The sequence below is a fragment of the Eucyclogobius newberryi genome, unplaced genomic scaffold (genome assembly GCF_026437365.1).
Source record: "Eucyclogobius newberryi isolate DKJ021-1_F unplaced genomic scaffold, fEucNew1.0.hap1 SCAF_16, whole genome shotgun sequence".
NCBI classification, from domain to species: domain Eukaryota; kingdom Metazoa; phylum Chordata; class Actinopteri; order Gobiiformes; family Gobiidae; genus Eucyclogobius; species Eucyclogobius newberryi.
This window is the reverse complement of record NW_027315790.1, coordinates 13,346,684-13,362,093: the sequence shown is the minus strand read 5'-3', so window position 1 is coordinate 13,362,093 and position 15,410 is coordinate 13,346,684. Positions and strand designations below refer to the sequence as shown.

The 15,410-nt window shown below is 40.0% G+C and overlaps 1 protein-coding gene across 1 annotated transcript in view; it reads left to right on the top strand.

The window, feature by feature from the left end:
• Positions 1 to 14,388, top strand: part of csmd2 (CUB and Sushi multiple domains 2) — a 245,291-nt gene extending 230,903 nt beyond the window's left edge. Inside the window, exons 60-72 of the mRNA XM_072447628.1 lie at positions 788 to 967; positions 1,081 to 1,254; positions 1,857 to 2,030; positions 2,849 to 2,922; positions 3,324 to 3,435; positions 3,627 to 3,806; positions 6,303 to 6,368; positions 6,924 to 7,085; positions 7,560 to 7,672; positions 9,412 to 9,499; positions 11,441 to 11,573; positions 11,768 to 11,945; positions 12,423 to 14,388. Coding sequence (XP_072303729.1) covers positions 788 to 967; positions 1,081 to 1,254; positions 1,857 to 2,030; positions 2,849 to 2,922; positions 3,324 to 3,435; positions 3,627 to 3,806; positions 6,303 to 6,368; positions 6,924 to 7,085; positions 7,560 to 7,672; positions 9,412 to 9,499; positions 11,441 to 11,573; positions 11,768 to 11,927 — 1,616 coding nt within the window. The 3' untranslated portion in view covers positions 11,928 to 11,945; positions 12,423 to 14,388. The remainder of the gene's footprint in view (positions 1 to 787; positions 968 to 1,080; positions 1,255 to 1,856; positions 2,031 to 2,848; positions 2,923 to 3,323; positions 3,436 to 3,626; positions 3,807 to 6,302; positions 6,369 to 6,923; positions 7,086 to 7,559; positions 7,673 to 9,411; positions 9,500 to 11,440; positions 11,574 to 11,767; positions 11,946 to 12,422) is intronic.
• Positions 14,389 to 15,410: the final 1,022 nt, after the last annotated feature.

The window sequence follows — 15,410 nt, the reverse complement described above, 5'->3', positions numbered from 1 at the left end:
ACGTGACTTATCGCCCCGTCTCCTATCAAAACAATCCGTGTGACCTTGGCTTTTGGCACAGTTCTTCCTCGCTGTATTTTGGCCACGTCATCGTTCCTTTTTTCATTTAATTCCATCTCTGAAAGTGGTAAAAATCTGTTGGTGAGCTGTATTTTAGGTGACTTCACGTTATCTTTGTATCGTTTAGGCTTTGCTCCAAGTTTGTTCCAAGAAACAGCCTGGTCTTTCTGGTTTTTAGACAGTTTTGGAAACGACACAGAGTCACTGCGGTTTAGGTTGAAAGTAGCAGTTTTTCTTGTAAAAAGTGTGCTCTTCTTACCGTCGGTTGACACAGGAATGGTATCGTGAAGAACTTTTTCAGATTCCAAAACAAATATCCGTGTTTTCAGCTCATTAATTTCTTGTTGATATTTCCGACAGCGTTCACAATCTTTCTCACTTCTTCTCCCGGACATGTCGCTGGCGTCAGATATGTCGTTAAAACTGGAAAAATGTTCTTAAAATCCTTGGTTTACTTGAAAAAGTCTAAAGCAAAAATGTTTGGAAGACAAAAACTGATTAAAAAGCAAAATAAATAAGGAAAGCAGCGATAGCAAGCGGAGCGAGCAAAAAAGCGTGTGCACTCTTCGGAAGCAGGTACTACTACCTAATGCTGCTTCCCTTCTTGATGCACGTCCATGCCGTCTTTCTACCTGTACTATATAAGATATTCTTTAATAAGCCTCAATTTTGTGATAGTGATGAGCCTCAATCATCATTTTTCGAATATTGTTTGTGTCGGTTTTAGTGATCACTTGTGGGGACCCCGGAGTACCTGCCAATGGTGTCAGATTGGGAAATGACTTTACGTACAACCACACGGTGAGCTTTCATTGTTCACCTGGTTTCACTATGGACGCTGACCGGGCTTCCACTCTACTCTGCACCAAAGACCGCACGTGGAACGGCACCAAACCGCACTGTAAAGGTATGTGCCTGTGTCTATTTCATGTTTTTTTTTTATTTTTTAAATAACATTATTGCTTTAGCATATTGTAGAGTAATGTTAACATTTGCTACTGTTTTTTTGTTTTTGTTTAGCTATTGTGTGTGGTCCACCTCCCAACATCCCTAATGGCCAAGTTGTCGGCACGGATTTAGTTTGGGGCTCGAGCATCAGCTATTCTTGTAACCAGGGCTACCAGCTGTCCCTGCCCACTGTGCTAACATGTCAAGGCACTGGCAACTGGAGTGGAGAGAAGCCTCAGTGTTTTCGTAAGCTATTTTTAAAAATGTATTTGGTTCATATTTAAAGGCAGACACAGCACATGGATTGTAATACATCTTAAAATTAGATGCTTATTTTGTTTACTTACGTACTGTAAATGTAAAGATTACGTATATTTGTTTCATGATTTCATTAGTGTTGCATATATCTTATCTTATATATTTCATGTGTAAGAATGGCCTAAATTGAACCTTGTCTTGCTTCATTTTGACATATTAGACATAAACAAAAGTATGGAGTGGATTTGAGATATCTTATGTAGTGTTTGATTTAACTTGATCTTACTGAAAATTTGCAGCAAAAATCAGATTTTAATCATTCAGGATTATAATTAAATATCAACAAATCCTTCAGTAAAAGATTGTTTAAAGTTTGAAGTTTGGTGTGTGTAAGTGCAAATTTAAGGGATGAAAAAAATGCATTAATGAAATAATAAAACATATTAAATTATGTTGTTTCCAGGAGATAGCTTATTATGTTAAGAAAGAAAGAAAACTGAGCCAAAAAAGACAAAGAGCCAGTGGTGTCTTGCCTTAATAAGCTATTTGACGAGAATCATTGACATATGCCTTTCATTTTGTTTTTCAAGCTGTGTTCTGTGGAGATCCCGGTATACCAGCCCAGGGAAGGAGAGAGGACAGAGGATTCACCTACTTGTCCTCTGTGTCATTTTCATGCTACTCACCTTTTGTTTTGGTGGGCTCTGCCAGACGCTACTGCCAGTATGACGGGACCTGGAGCGGCACACAGCCTTCCTGCATAGGTGCTGTTGATTGTAGATATTGGTTTTACTTTCAATAGCTCTGCTTAGGGAATATTTTAAAAAGGAGATATTATGTACACTGTAAGGATCTAACTACTAATATTTTCCAATACTAGATTAGACAAAAGTAACGCATTACCCTTCCAGTTCAGCGTTAGAGTTACAGATGAATAGTTTTCATCTTCAGCATTACAGTGTATGATGTCTTTGTGACTCAAAGACTAAAGCATTTATTCATCTATAAAGGTCTATAAAGGTTTGCCAAGAAATTTTGCTGTGCAATTGCATACTCCGAGTGGCCTGTAGAGGGGTATGCCGCGCAAACTCCTGATTTATAAAACACTCGCCACCACACAGTTTGTGTTTTATAGATCCCACCTGCAGGTGGAATCTGCGTATGTGAACCCACATCATCTCACGTCCGCTCCACACCAACATAACGCCAAAAAAGGGTCATGCAAAGTGACTCATGAAACATGAGCTAATCTGTGGGTTTGACCGACTCACCGACTCAGATCACATCAAAGGCTTTATGACAGATAAAAGAGATTGTGACAACCCATCACTCTAAAATTAAAATCCAGTGCCTAGTAGAAGTTTCATAAATACAACGTATAGCACAGAGGGTGGTCTATGCACTGTGGAATGCGCAAACAAGCTTTTTAAATGAGACCCCAGGTGTGATCAATAGGCTGTATCCTTTCCATTGCTATACAGACCTCTCCTGGTGCAGCTACTTTTGAATTACTGCATTGTGTTACTTTTCAATGGACTAAGTTACATTATATTGATTGTAAATGTCTTTTCATTCATTTCAGACCCTACTCACACTACCTGTGGAGACCCAGGTTCCCCACTGTTTGGCAATCAGAACAACACTCAAGGCTACCAGGTGTGAAAGTCACTTTAATTTCTCTAGTATTCTTGAAGGATTCTGTCACTTTTTAAAACTTTTTAGAACTATTGTGACCACACAGGCCTTGAATCTGAACATTCTTTTTAGAAACATCCAATTGTGCTTTTTAAAAATAACATTTGTTAGATGCAAGCAGACATAAAGGGATTGTTTTTCTATCAAAGCATTATTTGATTCTTTATTTAACTCTGGCACAGACTATATTCGATTCAGCTATTATTCCCAAAGTGCTCAGCGTAATACAACACATTTAAAATGCATCCTAGTTTTCACTTTCATGTTCAAAGCTAAATTACACTTGTAAAACTGATATTTATGATTGTTTGTTTGTTTTCTCTGTACAAGCCCTACATCCTTTCTCTTTCTTTTCTTTTCAGATAAGCAGTACTGTATTCTTCAACTGCAGAAAGGGCTACTTACTGCAAGGCTCAATATCTCGAACTTGTCTACCAAACCTCACATGGAGTGGCTTTCAACCTGAATGCATAGGTAAGAATAGAAACAGACTGTAAATTGAAATCTTATCTAATCCTGCCACGTATCAATCATAGAACTCACCTACCGCTCACCTGCAGCTTCTTCTTCTTTCTCAAATCGCTGAAAAATCGTCCATAACGCCTTTAAGCAGTAATGAACAATTGATATTCACACACCTTTTTGGTTTTGTCTGGATGTCACAGCCCACCACTGCAGCCAGCCGGAGATGCCCGCCCAGTCGGACGTAAGGGCCATTGAACTGCCATCTCTGGGCTACACTCTGATCTACACATGTCAGTCGGGCTTCTACTTGGTCGGAGGATCAGAGCACAGAACCTGCAGATCTGACGGGAGCTGGACGGGGAAACCACCCCTCTGTGCAGGTGCTCATTATTATCTTCTGTATTCATGAAATGCCAGAAAGTCTTATTTAGAACATGGTGTATTTAGTTATTCTGGATCGCCATTAGTTATTACTGCAGCTATAACTATTCTTACTGGGGTCCACATGAAACTATACACAGACATTTCAAATACACTACACAAGAGTTTATTCATTTGTTTTCACGCGTTTTGTTTCTGAAAGCTAAATCAACTTGCTACTAAAGTGCCGCAAGTCATTATAATCAAATTTACTTTTTTGACCTTTTAGCCACGTCATAACTTTATTCCCTCCTCAAAAACATACTTGATGTCATATTTTGCTTTCACACATAATGTATTAGTCCTGTTTATGAGGGTGTCTTTTCTGTGCACTCAGAAATCACAATGGTGCGTTTTTCCTGCACTGTTTAAAGTCGATAACCACCACTGTACTTTTGCTGAGTATTTCTGTCCACTTTAATTGTGAGTTTATTTCTTTAATTGAAAAACAACGTTACCTTGTGATACATTTGATAAAGCATTTGTCCCTGAACTTAGCGCTTCTGTGTAGAATATCATTAGAGGAAAAAGCCATAAGGTCTCCATGCTATGAGACAATATGTACTGTATGCTGCAGTCCTATTTCTGTATGATTATTACTGTTGTGTGTGTGGGTGGAGCTGGATGTGGTCATATGACGTTCTGTGCATTCAAAAGCTTGTGCGTGCGACTTACCCGTGCTCGCTCTTGTCTCTGGCCAGTTACCGATCCGCAACGAGATCATCCATGAAACTAATGAGTTTATTTAATTTAACTTTGCAATTTACAAAGAAAAAATAAATTGTATATGTACACCTGTCAATAAGCCGCAGGTGCCCACGTTGTAACATGAGATATTTACAGAGAAACATATAGTACACGGTAGTACAACTGTGTACTATATGTCTTGCGGCGCACCCGCAGTGTAGCAGACCTAATTAGACTAATTTCTCAGTGAATAGAAGTAAAACACACTGCATTTTGAAGCTTAACAAACATATCACAGATGTCTATACTGTCCCTACTGTCCTTGATGACTGTGTGAGCTGACTTACCTGTGTCTGTGTCTTCACATCTGGTTGGTTGTAACATGAGATATTTACACAAAAATATCGTCCACGGTTGTGATGCACGGGTCAGGTCTGTCCAAGAAAGGCTCATTTCAATGCGGCAGGTTCTAAACTGCAGACCGCCATATATCGCATGTCCGCGCTCCGCGCTCTAGATTCACTTCCTCATTAGACCAATTCCTCAGTGAATATGAGTCTGACTGTAATAAAACACAGCGTTTTGAAGCTTAAAATACAGAGAACACGAAGTGTCCTGTCCACTGACGTCTTCTTCTACAGTGTGTCAAATGCTTGAGCTCCCTGCTGGAGTGCCCCCCGGTGTCCGTTAGCCAGTAAAAATCTATAAATTAGATGCACCGTTGTAATGACCGCAGGGTTCAAATCGTGTGGAAAAAAGTAGCAGCTTAAAGTCCAAAAAGTACAGTAATCCGGAATGACCATTTACATAAGAATAGGAGTTGAAATAGTTAATGATGATGGATAGTCTTGTGTCTCTCCAGCACCACATGCCAGAATGCGACAGCTCCATCACACAATTACCCTGCCTGAAATTACACGCACACTGATGCATTAACAGGGGTGCAAAACTTGATTAGGCCAATACATCCCATTGATTTGGTTAGCACAAGTACTCCTTATAAATGGTCGGGGCCGTGTTAACAAGGTCTCCCAGACAAATGGACTGCCGTTAACACCCCTCATAGCGGTAGCCTAAAACACATACAGACAAAAAGGAGGCCTATCGACACACAATTATCTGGTGAAGACGAATGCTAATGGGACTAAAAACCAGTCAGGGAAACACGCAGGTGATGGATTCTGCGTCAGATCGTTGCGGAAATATATATCGAAGCGTCTGGTGTTTTCAAGGAGCTGAAGGGAAGAGGAGAGGAAGAAAGAAAACTGGCCTCAGCACGTACAGATTACTAACTGCACCTTTGGGCGCGGTGATAGAAGGGCAAATCAAAAGAGTGGCAGCTCATAAAGCACTTGGCTGTTGGAGAGTCTGTGTGAGATGCGTGCGTTCATAACTTACCACTAGTATACCTGTCTTTGCTTGTAGTCCTATGTAAAGCCCTCTTCTACCTCTGGGTCCCCGGCGTGGGTGTGTTTACAATTGTGGTGAACCCCTCAACCCGCTGTGAGTAAGCCATTATTAAAGTGCTTTCCCGGAAGCCGTGAAAGTGTCTCGCGTTAAGCCCTGTACAGTTAAGGAAAGGGACTCCCGGCTGCTCCCTTCCTCATGAGTCATGTCCTGGCTGTCCGCCTCTCACTCCGGACAATGGGGGATTATTCACATTGACTCTGGACCCCCCATGTATAACACAGGAAAAGGGTTTGGGTGCCTCCCGGTGAGGTCGCTGTATGTCACAGTCTTAAACGTCCTCTTCCTTGCGTTTCTTGCAGCTGATAACCGGCCGAGTGGGAAGAGCCCTGTGGGGACGGTGCAGGAACCACCCTCAAAATTGCCAGGTGAAATTATTATTCATGAAATTCACTCCAGCTTTTGTATGATTATTATTGTAAAATACAGATTCCATACTTTTACATTTTAAATATAGACCCTTTTTATATACCGTATTTCCCGGACTATAAGTTGCACCTGAGTATAAGTCGCACCAGCCAAAAAATGCATAATAGAGAAGAAAAAAACATATATAAGTCACACTGGAGTATGAAATGCGGCGTGAAAATAACAAATAATATCACATATAAGTCGCACCCGGCCAAAACTATGAAAAAAAAGGTGCAACGTATAGTCCGGAAAATAAAGTATATAATTAGAAAAAAATATGAATGTGATACATGTTCCAATAATTATCAGATGACAAATACATTAAATTAAGTCCATACTAGAGCTGAATTTCAGATAAGCAAAGTTGTATATATAGATATATATCAATCTACTGTTGAATTTCTCAGTGAGGTGGTTCTGTCTAATGCTTATTTCCTGCCTTTAAAATTGCTCCTTGAAAGACTTCTGGTTACTCATAAATCTCTCTTGTCTCGTGCTCTGTGTCCTGTTAGTCCCTGGAGGTGTATTTGCAAAGAACTCTCTGTGGAGAGGTTCTTACGAGTACCTGGGGAAGAAGCAGCCGGCCATGCTCAGCATCACTGCCTTTGAGCCCTTTAGCAACCGAGTTAATGGGACACTGATTGACCACAGCGGAGTGGAGCTCAAACTGGCTGGTGAGAAAAACACAGGCTTTTCAATCTTCCACTTTGCTTTAATCTATAATTACTAAAATAAGTATATACTAGACTGGTGTTTTCCCCAAGCAGCCGACATTTTGATATGGACCACTTGGCACAATTATGGTGCAGCTGTGAATATAAAAGATCACATTTGGGTTTAACTATGCTGCTCTTCTTGTGTTTTAGTGAGTATAGAACCACCATAGAATTCTACTGTGCAACATAAAGGCCATTAGCACCAATAGTAAAACATGAAGTCAATCAACACATAACATTTAAGCAGTTAAGCAATGAAAAAACATTTACTTAGAGCTGAATACGGCACATTTTGACTTAATCTTTTCAGTCAAAATGAGCCCGTTGTGTCTTGTAAATGATGTGCAAAACCATTTTAAGTTTGTGCTGATGAAAAGCAAACGTCAGAATAGTCACTCTACCCACATTACAGTCCAACGTTGTGTATTGCAGGCACGTATAAAAAGGAGGAGGCTCACCTGTTGCTGCAGGTTCATCAGATCCGTGGCCCTGTGGAGATTTTCGTCAACAAGTTCAAGATCGACAACTGGGCCCTGGACGGACATGTAAGTGCACGCTCGGGTCAGCTCCTCTACCAGACCGCTTAGTTTCTCCCCCTAGTTTAATTACGCACATATTTCATCACTCCAAGACACACAGGCTGTCTGATATTCTATGAAATATACAGGCCGCACATGCACAGTAACCTTGTCACTCCCGGGAGATATAGGGCCCGCCGAGAGTTTTCTCTTTAATTAAAACGTCAGTTAAATCATTGGCTGGTAATCAGGATTCAGCAGCGCAGCCCCTCCCCTCGCTCCGCTCAGTATGCTCATATTCTCGTCCACCTCGGGCAATGAGAACACGGCCTTGTTGAAAAACAGGTCAACGCACGAGCGGTTAAATCCTTTTATGTTCAAATGTATTTTTACTTGTGTAGGTCTCTTTTGTGATGGTGTGGTGTGTTATGAGCTGGTGTCTGCAAAAGCCCTATGTTACTTCTGAGTCATGGTTAGCTCAGGTAGATCTCTGTGCTCTTTCCTACTCTACACCATGGTCTCAGAGTCATTTACAATAAAGACCTGAAATTGGAAGCTGTAGTATGACTTTGTTGTGCATTATTTTTCTTGAGAGAGTTTTTTTCTAATGTATTTTCTGTTGGTTTCTGCCGTGGCCAGGTTTCTCTTGCAATAGAGATTTGCAATTCAATTTACTTGTCAGGTCTTATTGTGTCTCAAATTGACATCTTAACAGAGTTACACAAATATTTCCACATAGTTTCACATTTGTAAATATATTTATGTGATTCTAGTAAGTTTGTACATATAGCAAACACGACGGACAAAAAACAAACAAACGTATATGACTAAAACAATGAGGCATAAAGTTATAGGAATTCACTTTTGTGGTAAATGTTTGGTGCTAATGCTGCGTTCAAGGTCGGACCTTTGAGAGTTTCTGTGTTCCAGTCTTCAAGTCGGAAAACAATGATCCCGTGCTTTACAGTTTATGTACTGTAACAACTCAAATCAAGTAATATAAACCAGGAAAGTGCTCAAATCAGCCAACATGTCGATACAGTTCAGTTAATGCATCAACCTGGACAGTGTTGTTACATTTGTTCACTAGCAAGGACCACAATGCAAAGTGTACAGAAATGAATGCTGTTTTTGGGCTTCTGGCCATGAGGGCTGTAGGCGGCTCCCGGGCCTCGATACAGAGATAAATTAGAATAATTACAATGATCAAAAGGGGGTGGGAGGGAGGGGCACGAAAATCACAAACACCGGTGTGTATGACTTGGATGCTTGAATAGTGTAGCCACAGGAAGCTGCGTGAAATGGGTGTGGTCCCGCTCCCGGACTTAAGATAACAAACTTATCTTCATTAAGTTATGAATCAACGTTTGAGAGTAAATATCTGCTATTGTTGTCACCAGCTCCCTGTAGATGTTAGCAACCTTAGCATAACTGTCATATTTGACTTATATTGTAGTATATATCAAATGTACAGTAGTTCCTTATGTCCCTTCATCCCCTATTACTTCACTGTGTTCCCGCTCTCAGACACTGGTGTACAGGCATTGTAAAAACTCCAGTATTCCTCTTGTAGCCGGCCGCAGAGTGCTGTTTGTTCTCTTGAGCAGAAAAACGCCGTATTAAATGTCATCCAAGAGTGTGCCTCTCAGCTCTTTGACTCGATATTTCATTTTGTGTGCGCACCAGCAACTGACACTTCACAATTGGCTCTTTTGTGAGGCCTGGATGTGACACATAAAGTGACTGTCTTCTGCTCCTCTCTCTAGGTGTCCTACATCTCCTCGTCCAACTCCTTTGTGTACCAGGGTTTTGTCAAAGGGAAGGGCTTTGGCCAGTTCGGTCTCCAGAGGCTGGGTGAGTGAGCCGTCTGCCGATTCCTCTCTCGCTGTGAGATTGATAAGAACTGTTTCAATCGGGGGAATGTCTCGAGTGAACTTAATTAGACGTGCTTTCACAGCGTGCACTTAACTTGTTTGGATTCTTTATTAGAGTGCAAAGTGGAAAACATTTTAAACAAAGTATAGCAGTAATGTAGCACGAGGGGGCACATCTCACTTTGGCGTCACTAAATCAGTTCTATTCAAGGACACGCTGTGCACATCATTGTCTATAGAAGTATGAGTGACGTGTTAATGGATGTAGGCTTTTCAGGGTGTTTTGAACCAAGCATCTCTTATTTAATTTGCTGTCAACATGTAATGTTCCCTCAATGTATGTATTCAGTATATTCTAATTAAGGTTTTATTGTTAATAATCTACTTCAAGTTCATGATTGATGTGATCTTAAAGGTGGTATGTCGTATGTGCCCCAATGGATTTATAAACTTTACTATAATTACAACCTGGGAACTGCCATATACAGAGGACACTAACACAAGTTAACAGTTGTAGAATCTGCCAACCAAAAGCAAGGATCCCAATCTGGTTTCTGATTGGAGAATTGGATTGAAATAATGCAATTTAATTAAGGCAAGGCAAGGCAAGTTTATTTGTAGAGCACATTTCATACACAAGGTAATTCAAAGTGCTTCACACAGCAGGAAAAATGCATTCAAATCACAAAGAAATTACAGAAACAGAAATACAATAAAATTAACTAAATTAAGAATTATCAATCCAACTGATTGTCTAAACTAAAAAAAATCACAAACAAAAGAGAAGAGTGCAAAGAAAAAATCCTTTCAGTTAAATAAAAGCATTATATTTGATCGGCACATGTTCAGTATGGACAAGGATAGAAACACTTCTCTTGGGCTGCTCAGTGGCCAGCTTCCATGCCCATGAGTCTGATTCCAGCTCTGACAATTTGCTTATTGTCCTTCTCTTTCTCATGCCCATTTCACACTTCACTATCATATCCAATAAAGCGTGCGAGCCAAAAAATAAAAACAAAAGAACAGTAATATTTCTCAGGATCCACATCTGTTTAAAGACATTATATGCTGGATAATAAGATGTTATTGTTTTATAAAAGTCCAAATAGTTTACGAGATCTGGCTCACACACAAGCATTTGTGCAGCACATATTCGAATTAGAACACCAGTGCATTCTCATCTACATTTAAGTCCACCTTGATGTTCAGTTCAGTCCTTTACATCATTTTGTCTAGGTGCATTTGCCTGGCTCTTTGCAGTAATACTGATAAATGTTCAAGACCTTTGGAAGCAAAGCCATGTGAGCTTCTTTGGTTCTGCTGACAGACATAAGACTTGAGTGCTAAAGAGTAATCACACGGGAGCAGGCATTTGAAATGGAGCATGGAGATGTGGTGTTAACATAGATTAAGCATGTGCTGGCATGATAAAAGGAAACGAAAGAGGCTGAGCGCTGATGGGGGGATGTCTTGTCATGAGAAGATGTCTTAGCAGCAGGTGCGGGGCATTTCTCCAGCTCCAGCATTCTGACGGAGTAAACAGCGCTTATTAAAAAGGAGACTGGGGCGCGTGCCAGGGCATTATGGAGATGTGTGCTCAAGCTCCTGTCAAAAACAACACGCCAAGGCTGAACTACCTGAATAATAATCTCACTTACCTTGTGCTCATTTGTTTCATTTGCATCTGTTTTACTCCATGAAAATCAATTTCAAACTTGTAAATTGTAAAATGAAATGACAAATAGACATATGGCTTGAATCCGTTGTCTTAAAAGCATTATAATAATTTGGTTGAAAGGTATTGTTCACTGAATTTGTAGCTGCTGACAGACAAAGCTCAATATTTGTGTTTGTTCTTTGTACGGCTTTTGCCCTAGAAAACTAATGTTTAATCTTTTATTTGTTTCCATGTTTCTTGCAGAGAGTTTGGATCCCAGTAGAGAAAACCCAGGATACAACTTCGCCTCCAACAGCAGTTCTGTGGCTGCAGCCATCCTAGTGCCTTTTATAGCCATGATCATTGCAGGCTTTGCTTTGTACCTCTACAAACACAGGTAAATACCCAAAAGTACAAGCCTTACTTATCTTTTATATGTAATTTTCTGGTCCACAGCCATGCATTAAATTTGATATTTCTTTATACTGTCGACATAGTTTTAGCAGCATACTGAAATACTACTACTTTTACTTGTGATACAAATAATATTTCCTCACCTGAAAATCACCTTCTTGTTGTGATATATTTCAGAAGAAGACCCAAAGTCCCCTTCAATGGTTATGTGGGACATGAAAACACTAATGGCCGAGCTACGTTCGAGAACCCCATGTACGACCGCAACATTCAGCCCACAGACATCCTGGCCAACGAGAGCGAGTTCACAGTCAGCACAGTGTGCACAGCTGTATAGCAACCGCTTCCTCTTAAGGTAACGTCAAACTTGATACTGCTTGGAATACTTCACATTCATACAGATGAAGCATAGCATAAAATTGTGTCTTTTTATGATTGATTGATTGATTGATTGATTGATTGATTGATTTCTCTCTTTATTTATTTATTTATTTCTTCATTATTTTTATGTTAAATTTACAATATTGTCAAACAGAACAATAGAAAAAAGGTTACCTACACAAAAATTATCTTGTAGTACTTGAGGATGGCTTAAGGTCTTGTGCTTCGTTCTCGCAGTGCTCAGTATTTATCATAATGAAGGAGTAATGGTTTTACAAGAGTTTCTGTAATTCAAACTGTTGCTGTTAAGTATGGTTTTGTTATGATATAACCTGTGTGCTGACTTATTATATATAACAAGCGATTGATCATTATTATAGGTCACAGTTGAATCAAAATGCCCACAAATGTAACTTTCCTCTGTCTTTCTTGTTCTCCATCACCTCATCAGTGCACTCATTCCTGATTCACATAGAAGGAGGAGGCTGCCTGCCAACAGAGGACACCTGTGGATCCATGAGCAGAGGGCAAAACTAAGATTATTTTATTTGCTGAAAGACACTATATGTGTTAAAAAGCCCCTATGCCCACAGGATACTATCAAAGAGAAACCACCTGAAGACATGACTGATATAAATGCCAACGCTTTTCACACTTCACATGGTTTCATCTTCGTTTTCCGTGTTTGGAGGACAAGCTACCTGAAACTACTGCAGCTCGAGGAAAGCTGATAGCCAAGCTGTGATGACTTTTCTCCCTGCCTGACACCTAAACCCAAAGGGATTTGTAAAACAGTCAATATCAGAAGAATTGACCAGTAGCTTACGGACGTCGAGACAGACTAGACAGTTCCATCCATTCCGCGCCTGTTTTCAATTTCATTTACTTCACGCAGCGTTCTTTGCTGTGGTGAGTTATTGGGAAACCTTTCCTTTCCTCTACCGTCTGCTCCGGAGGCTGGCGGAATCTTTCATCCCCCCGGCTTTTGGATGAATTAAAAATATGTGAGTTTTGAAGGCCGTGTTGGATGTACTGCGCTCCATCGTTACTTTTCGTTTTCTTTTTGGGCTTGAGTCTGCAATGCGCGTCTTTCTGCTGAGGCAGCTGTGTCCAGGGGAGGTTATGAGGTGGCTGTGTCTTCTTCAAAAGCACTTAGCGGCGAGTTTTGTGGGTGTAAGGGAAAAGTGCGGATATCTGACCACATAAGAGCATGCAGAATCCGCTTCAAAAATGTCCTGATCCAACGATTCCATCAGAGCCCCAAGGGTTCATCTGTGGCGATAAGACCCAAATTCATACCATCGTTTGTCATTTATTTGAGTTCAAATGAAACCCACAAGCTTAAATCGTGTCACAGGAGGCCGTGTCTTGCCCAAAGACACAACACAAGTGTGAAGTGGAAAGAGCAGGGACCAAACTGTCAACCTCCTATGTGTATCTAGCTTTCTACTTGGCATTCTTGTAGAAATGACCCCTCAAACTATTACTTTGTTTGAAGAAAAATGGGGATAAAACATGGCTAGAATCACAAATCAAAACGTTTTAAACTTTCTTTCTGTCTTTTTTGCGTGATTTAAAAGTAAAACTATCAAAAGAGCATCAATTTATGGATTTATAACGACGACACACACGCATAGATCCCTCTGGCCTCTTCACCATTCTTTCTTTTAATGAAGTCTTTAGGCTCACCTCTAGTTCATCGCTTTCCCTCTGAACCACCAGCCTTTTTGAAACCAATCACTGTATTGTTCTTTCAATCAGTTTCACTACGGGGCAGTAATTGCTTTTACAATTTTATTACTTTTTAAGGCTCCACGCTTATCTCCACAGTGCAGATAGAAAAAATGGCCCTTTTTGCTCGGCTCAGGATGTGAATTGGTGGAGACGGAAACAATTGAATTACAGCGGCCGTGTTGACTTGTAGATGGTGCTTTCGGGTGCTTTATTTTTCATATTTTTTTGAAAGAAGACATGCCAATCCACTGTTGAATAAAATGTTTGATTGCGGGAGGGGTTGTTGCATGGGCTTGGTGCAGAAGTGACGGCGAGAAAGGGCCAGAATATGTGGACTTCTCCATACATGTGTTGACCTTCCCAGCCTCCCAACATGCACTTTACATTCATTCTAGTGCCTTGGTACAACCTCATGATACGGACATCTATTCTGAACCGTCTATAGTGGCTCCATTTGTGTTCAAAATCCTTTAAATAAGAGAAATAATGTCTATTAAAATGCTTTATATGATTACATTTGGTCCCAAAAAGTATTTATTAACTGGCTGTAAGAAGTACATCAATACGTGAGAAAGTTGTGGGTAAGTGCAATTACTTTCACAAATAAAATGTGGAAAATATTTTGGATGAGATGTTGAATTTTGGTTTTATTAATTGCTAAGTACATTTTATCACAAATAAAACGGTTTGAAATACGTCACAGTGTCCATACTGAATCTCGTAGATCAGTAAACGCATTACCTACTGAAATAGGCAGAATTTTCCACAATGTTTTAAATGATTGAAATGCCCCGTATAGTCCAAGTTCTTCTGTGGGAAAATAAACTGATCATTTGTACACACATTTTCATTCATACATGCTGCTAATATGTACTGTACGTTTTCATTTTGCATTTTCCTGACTTTTTTTTCTATTTTAATTTGATTTTTTTAACCAAAGGATTGGAAAACTACCAAATTACAAGGGACGTTACTGCAGGTGTACAACTAGCTTACATATTTCCATTTTTCTCTTTTTGCTTTTGTGTTTTGGGGTCATTGATTAGGATATTTTCTTTTGCTTTCAACCAGGTGCCCTTTGGGATATAACCTCCTTTCTAAAACTGGATTTTATCTTTGCATTATGAAGTAATTTTCACATCATTTGTTAAGCTAAACTAGTCTCACAACTTTAATAAAAGGAAGGATATTGTTGTTTTTAAATTAGGTGCTTTATCCAACAGTATTTTCCCCCCATCTGTGACAGTCCCAAACGTTCTCCCAAATGATCAGTTGAGAGTCGAAGTTAGGAGTCTTTTTGGAGAGCAGTTGGCCATTTGGTTCACTTTGCATATTTTAGGAGAGAAACTCGTTCATCCTCGACTCATTTTCTGTTATCAGCCCGACCCAGCTCCGTGTTCTCACCATCTTTTTCATAATGAACTGGGCCAACGCTGAGGTCTGTGAGTTCCATCTAACATCATGCATATTTCTCTCCGAGCGTGTGGAGCAGAAAGTACTCCAATGGCTCTGCTCATCCATGCTTCAGGCCAGCAAGGTTCTAATCTGTAGAAACAAAGAGTGCAAGAGTCGTACATATGTAGTACTTTTAGCTGCGATTATACGTCTATTCTCATATACAGGTTAGTTGGTTTAGAGTCACTGAAGAGCTTATTGAATGTAATTAACTGCAAGTCGATGGTTATTTAAGTATAGGTTCATAAAA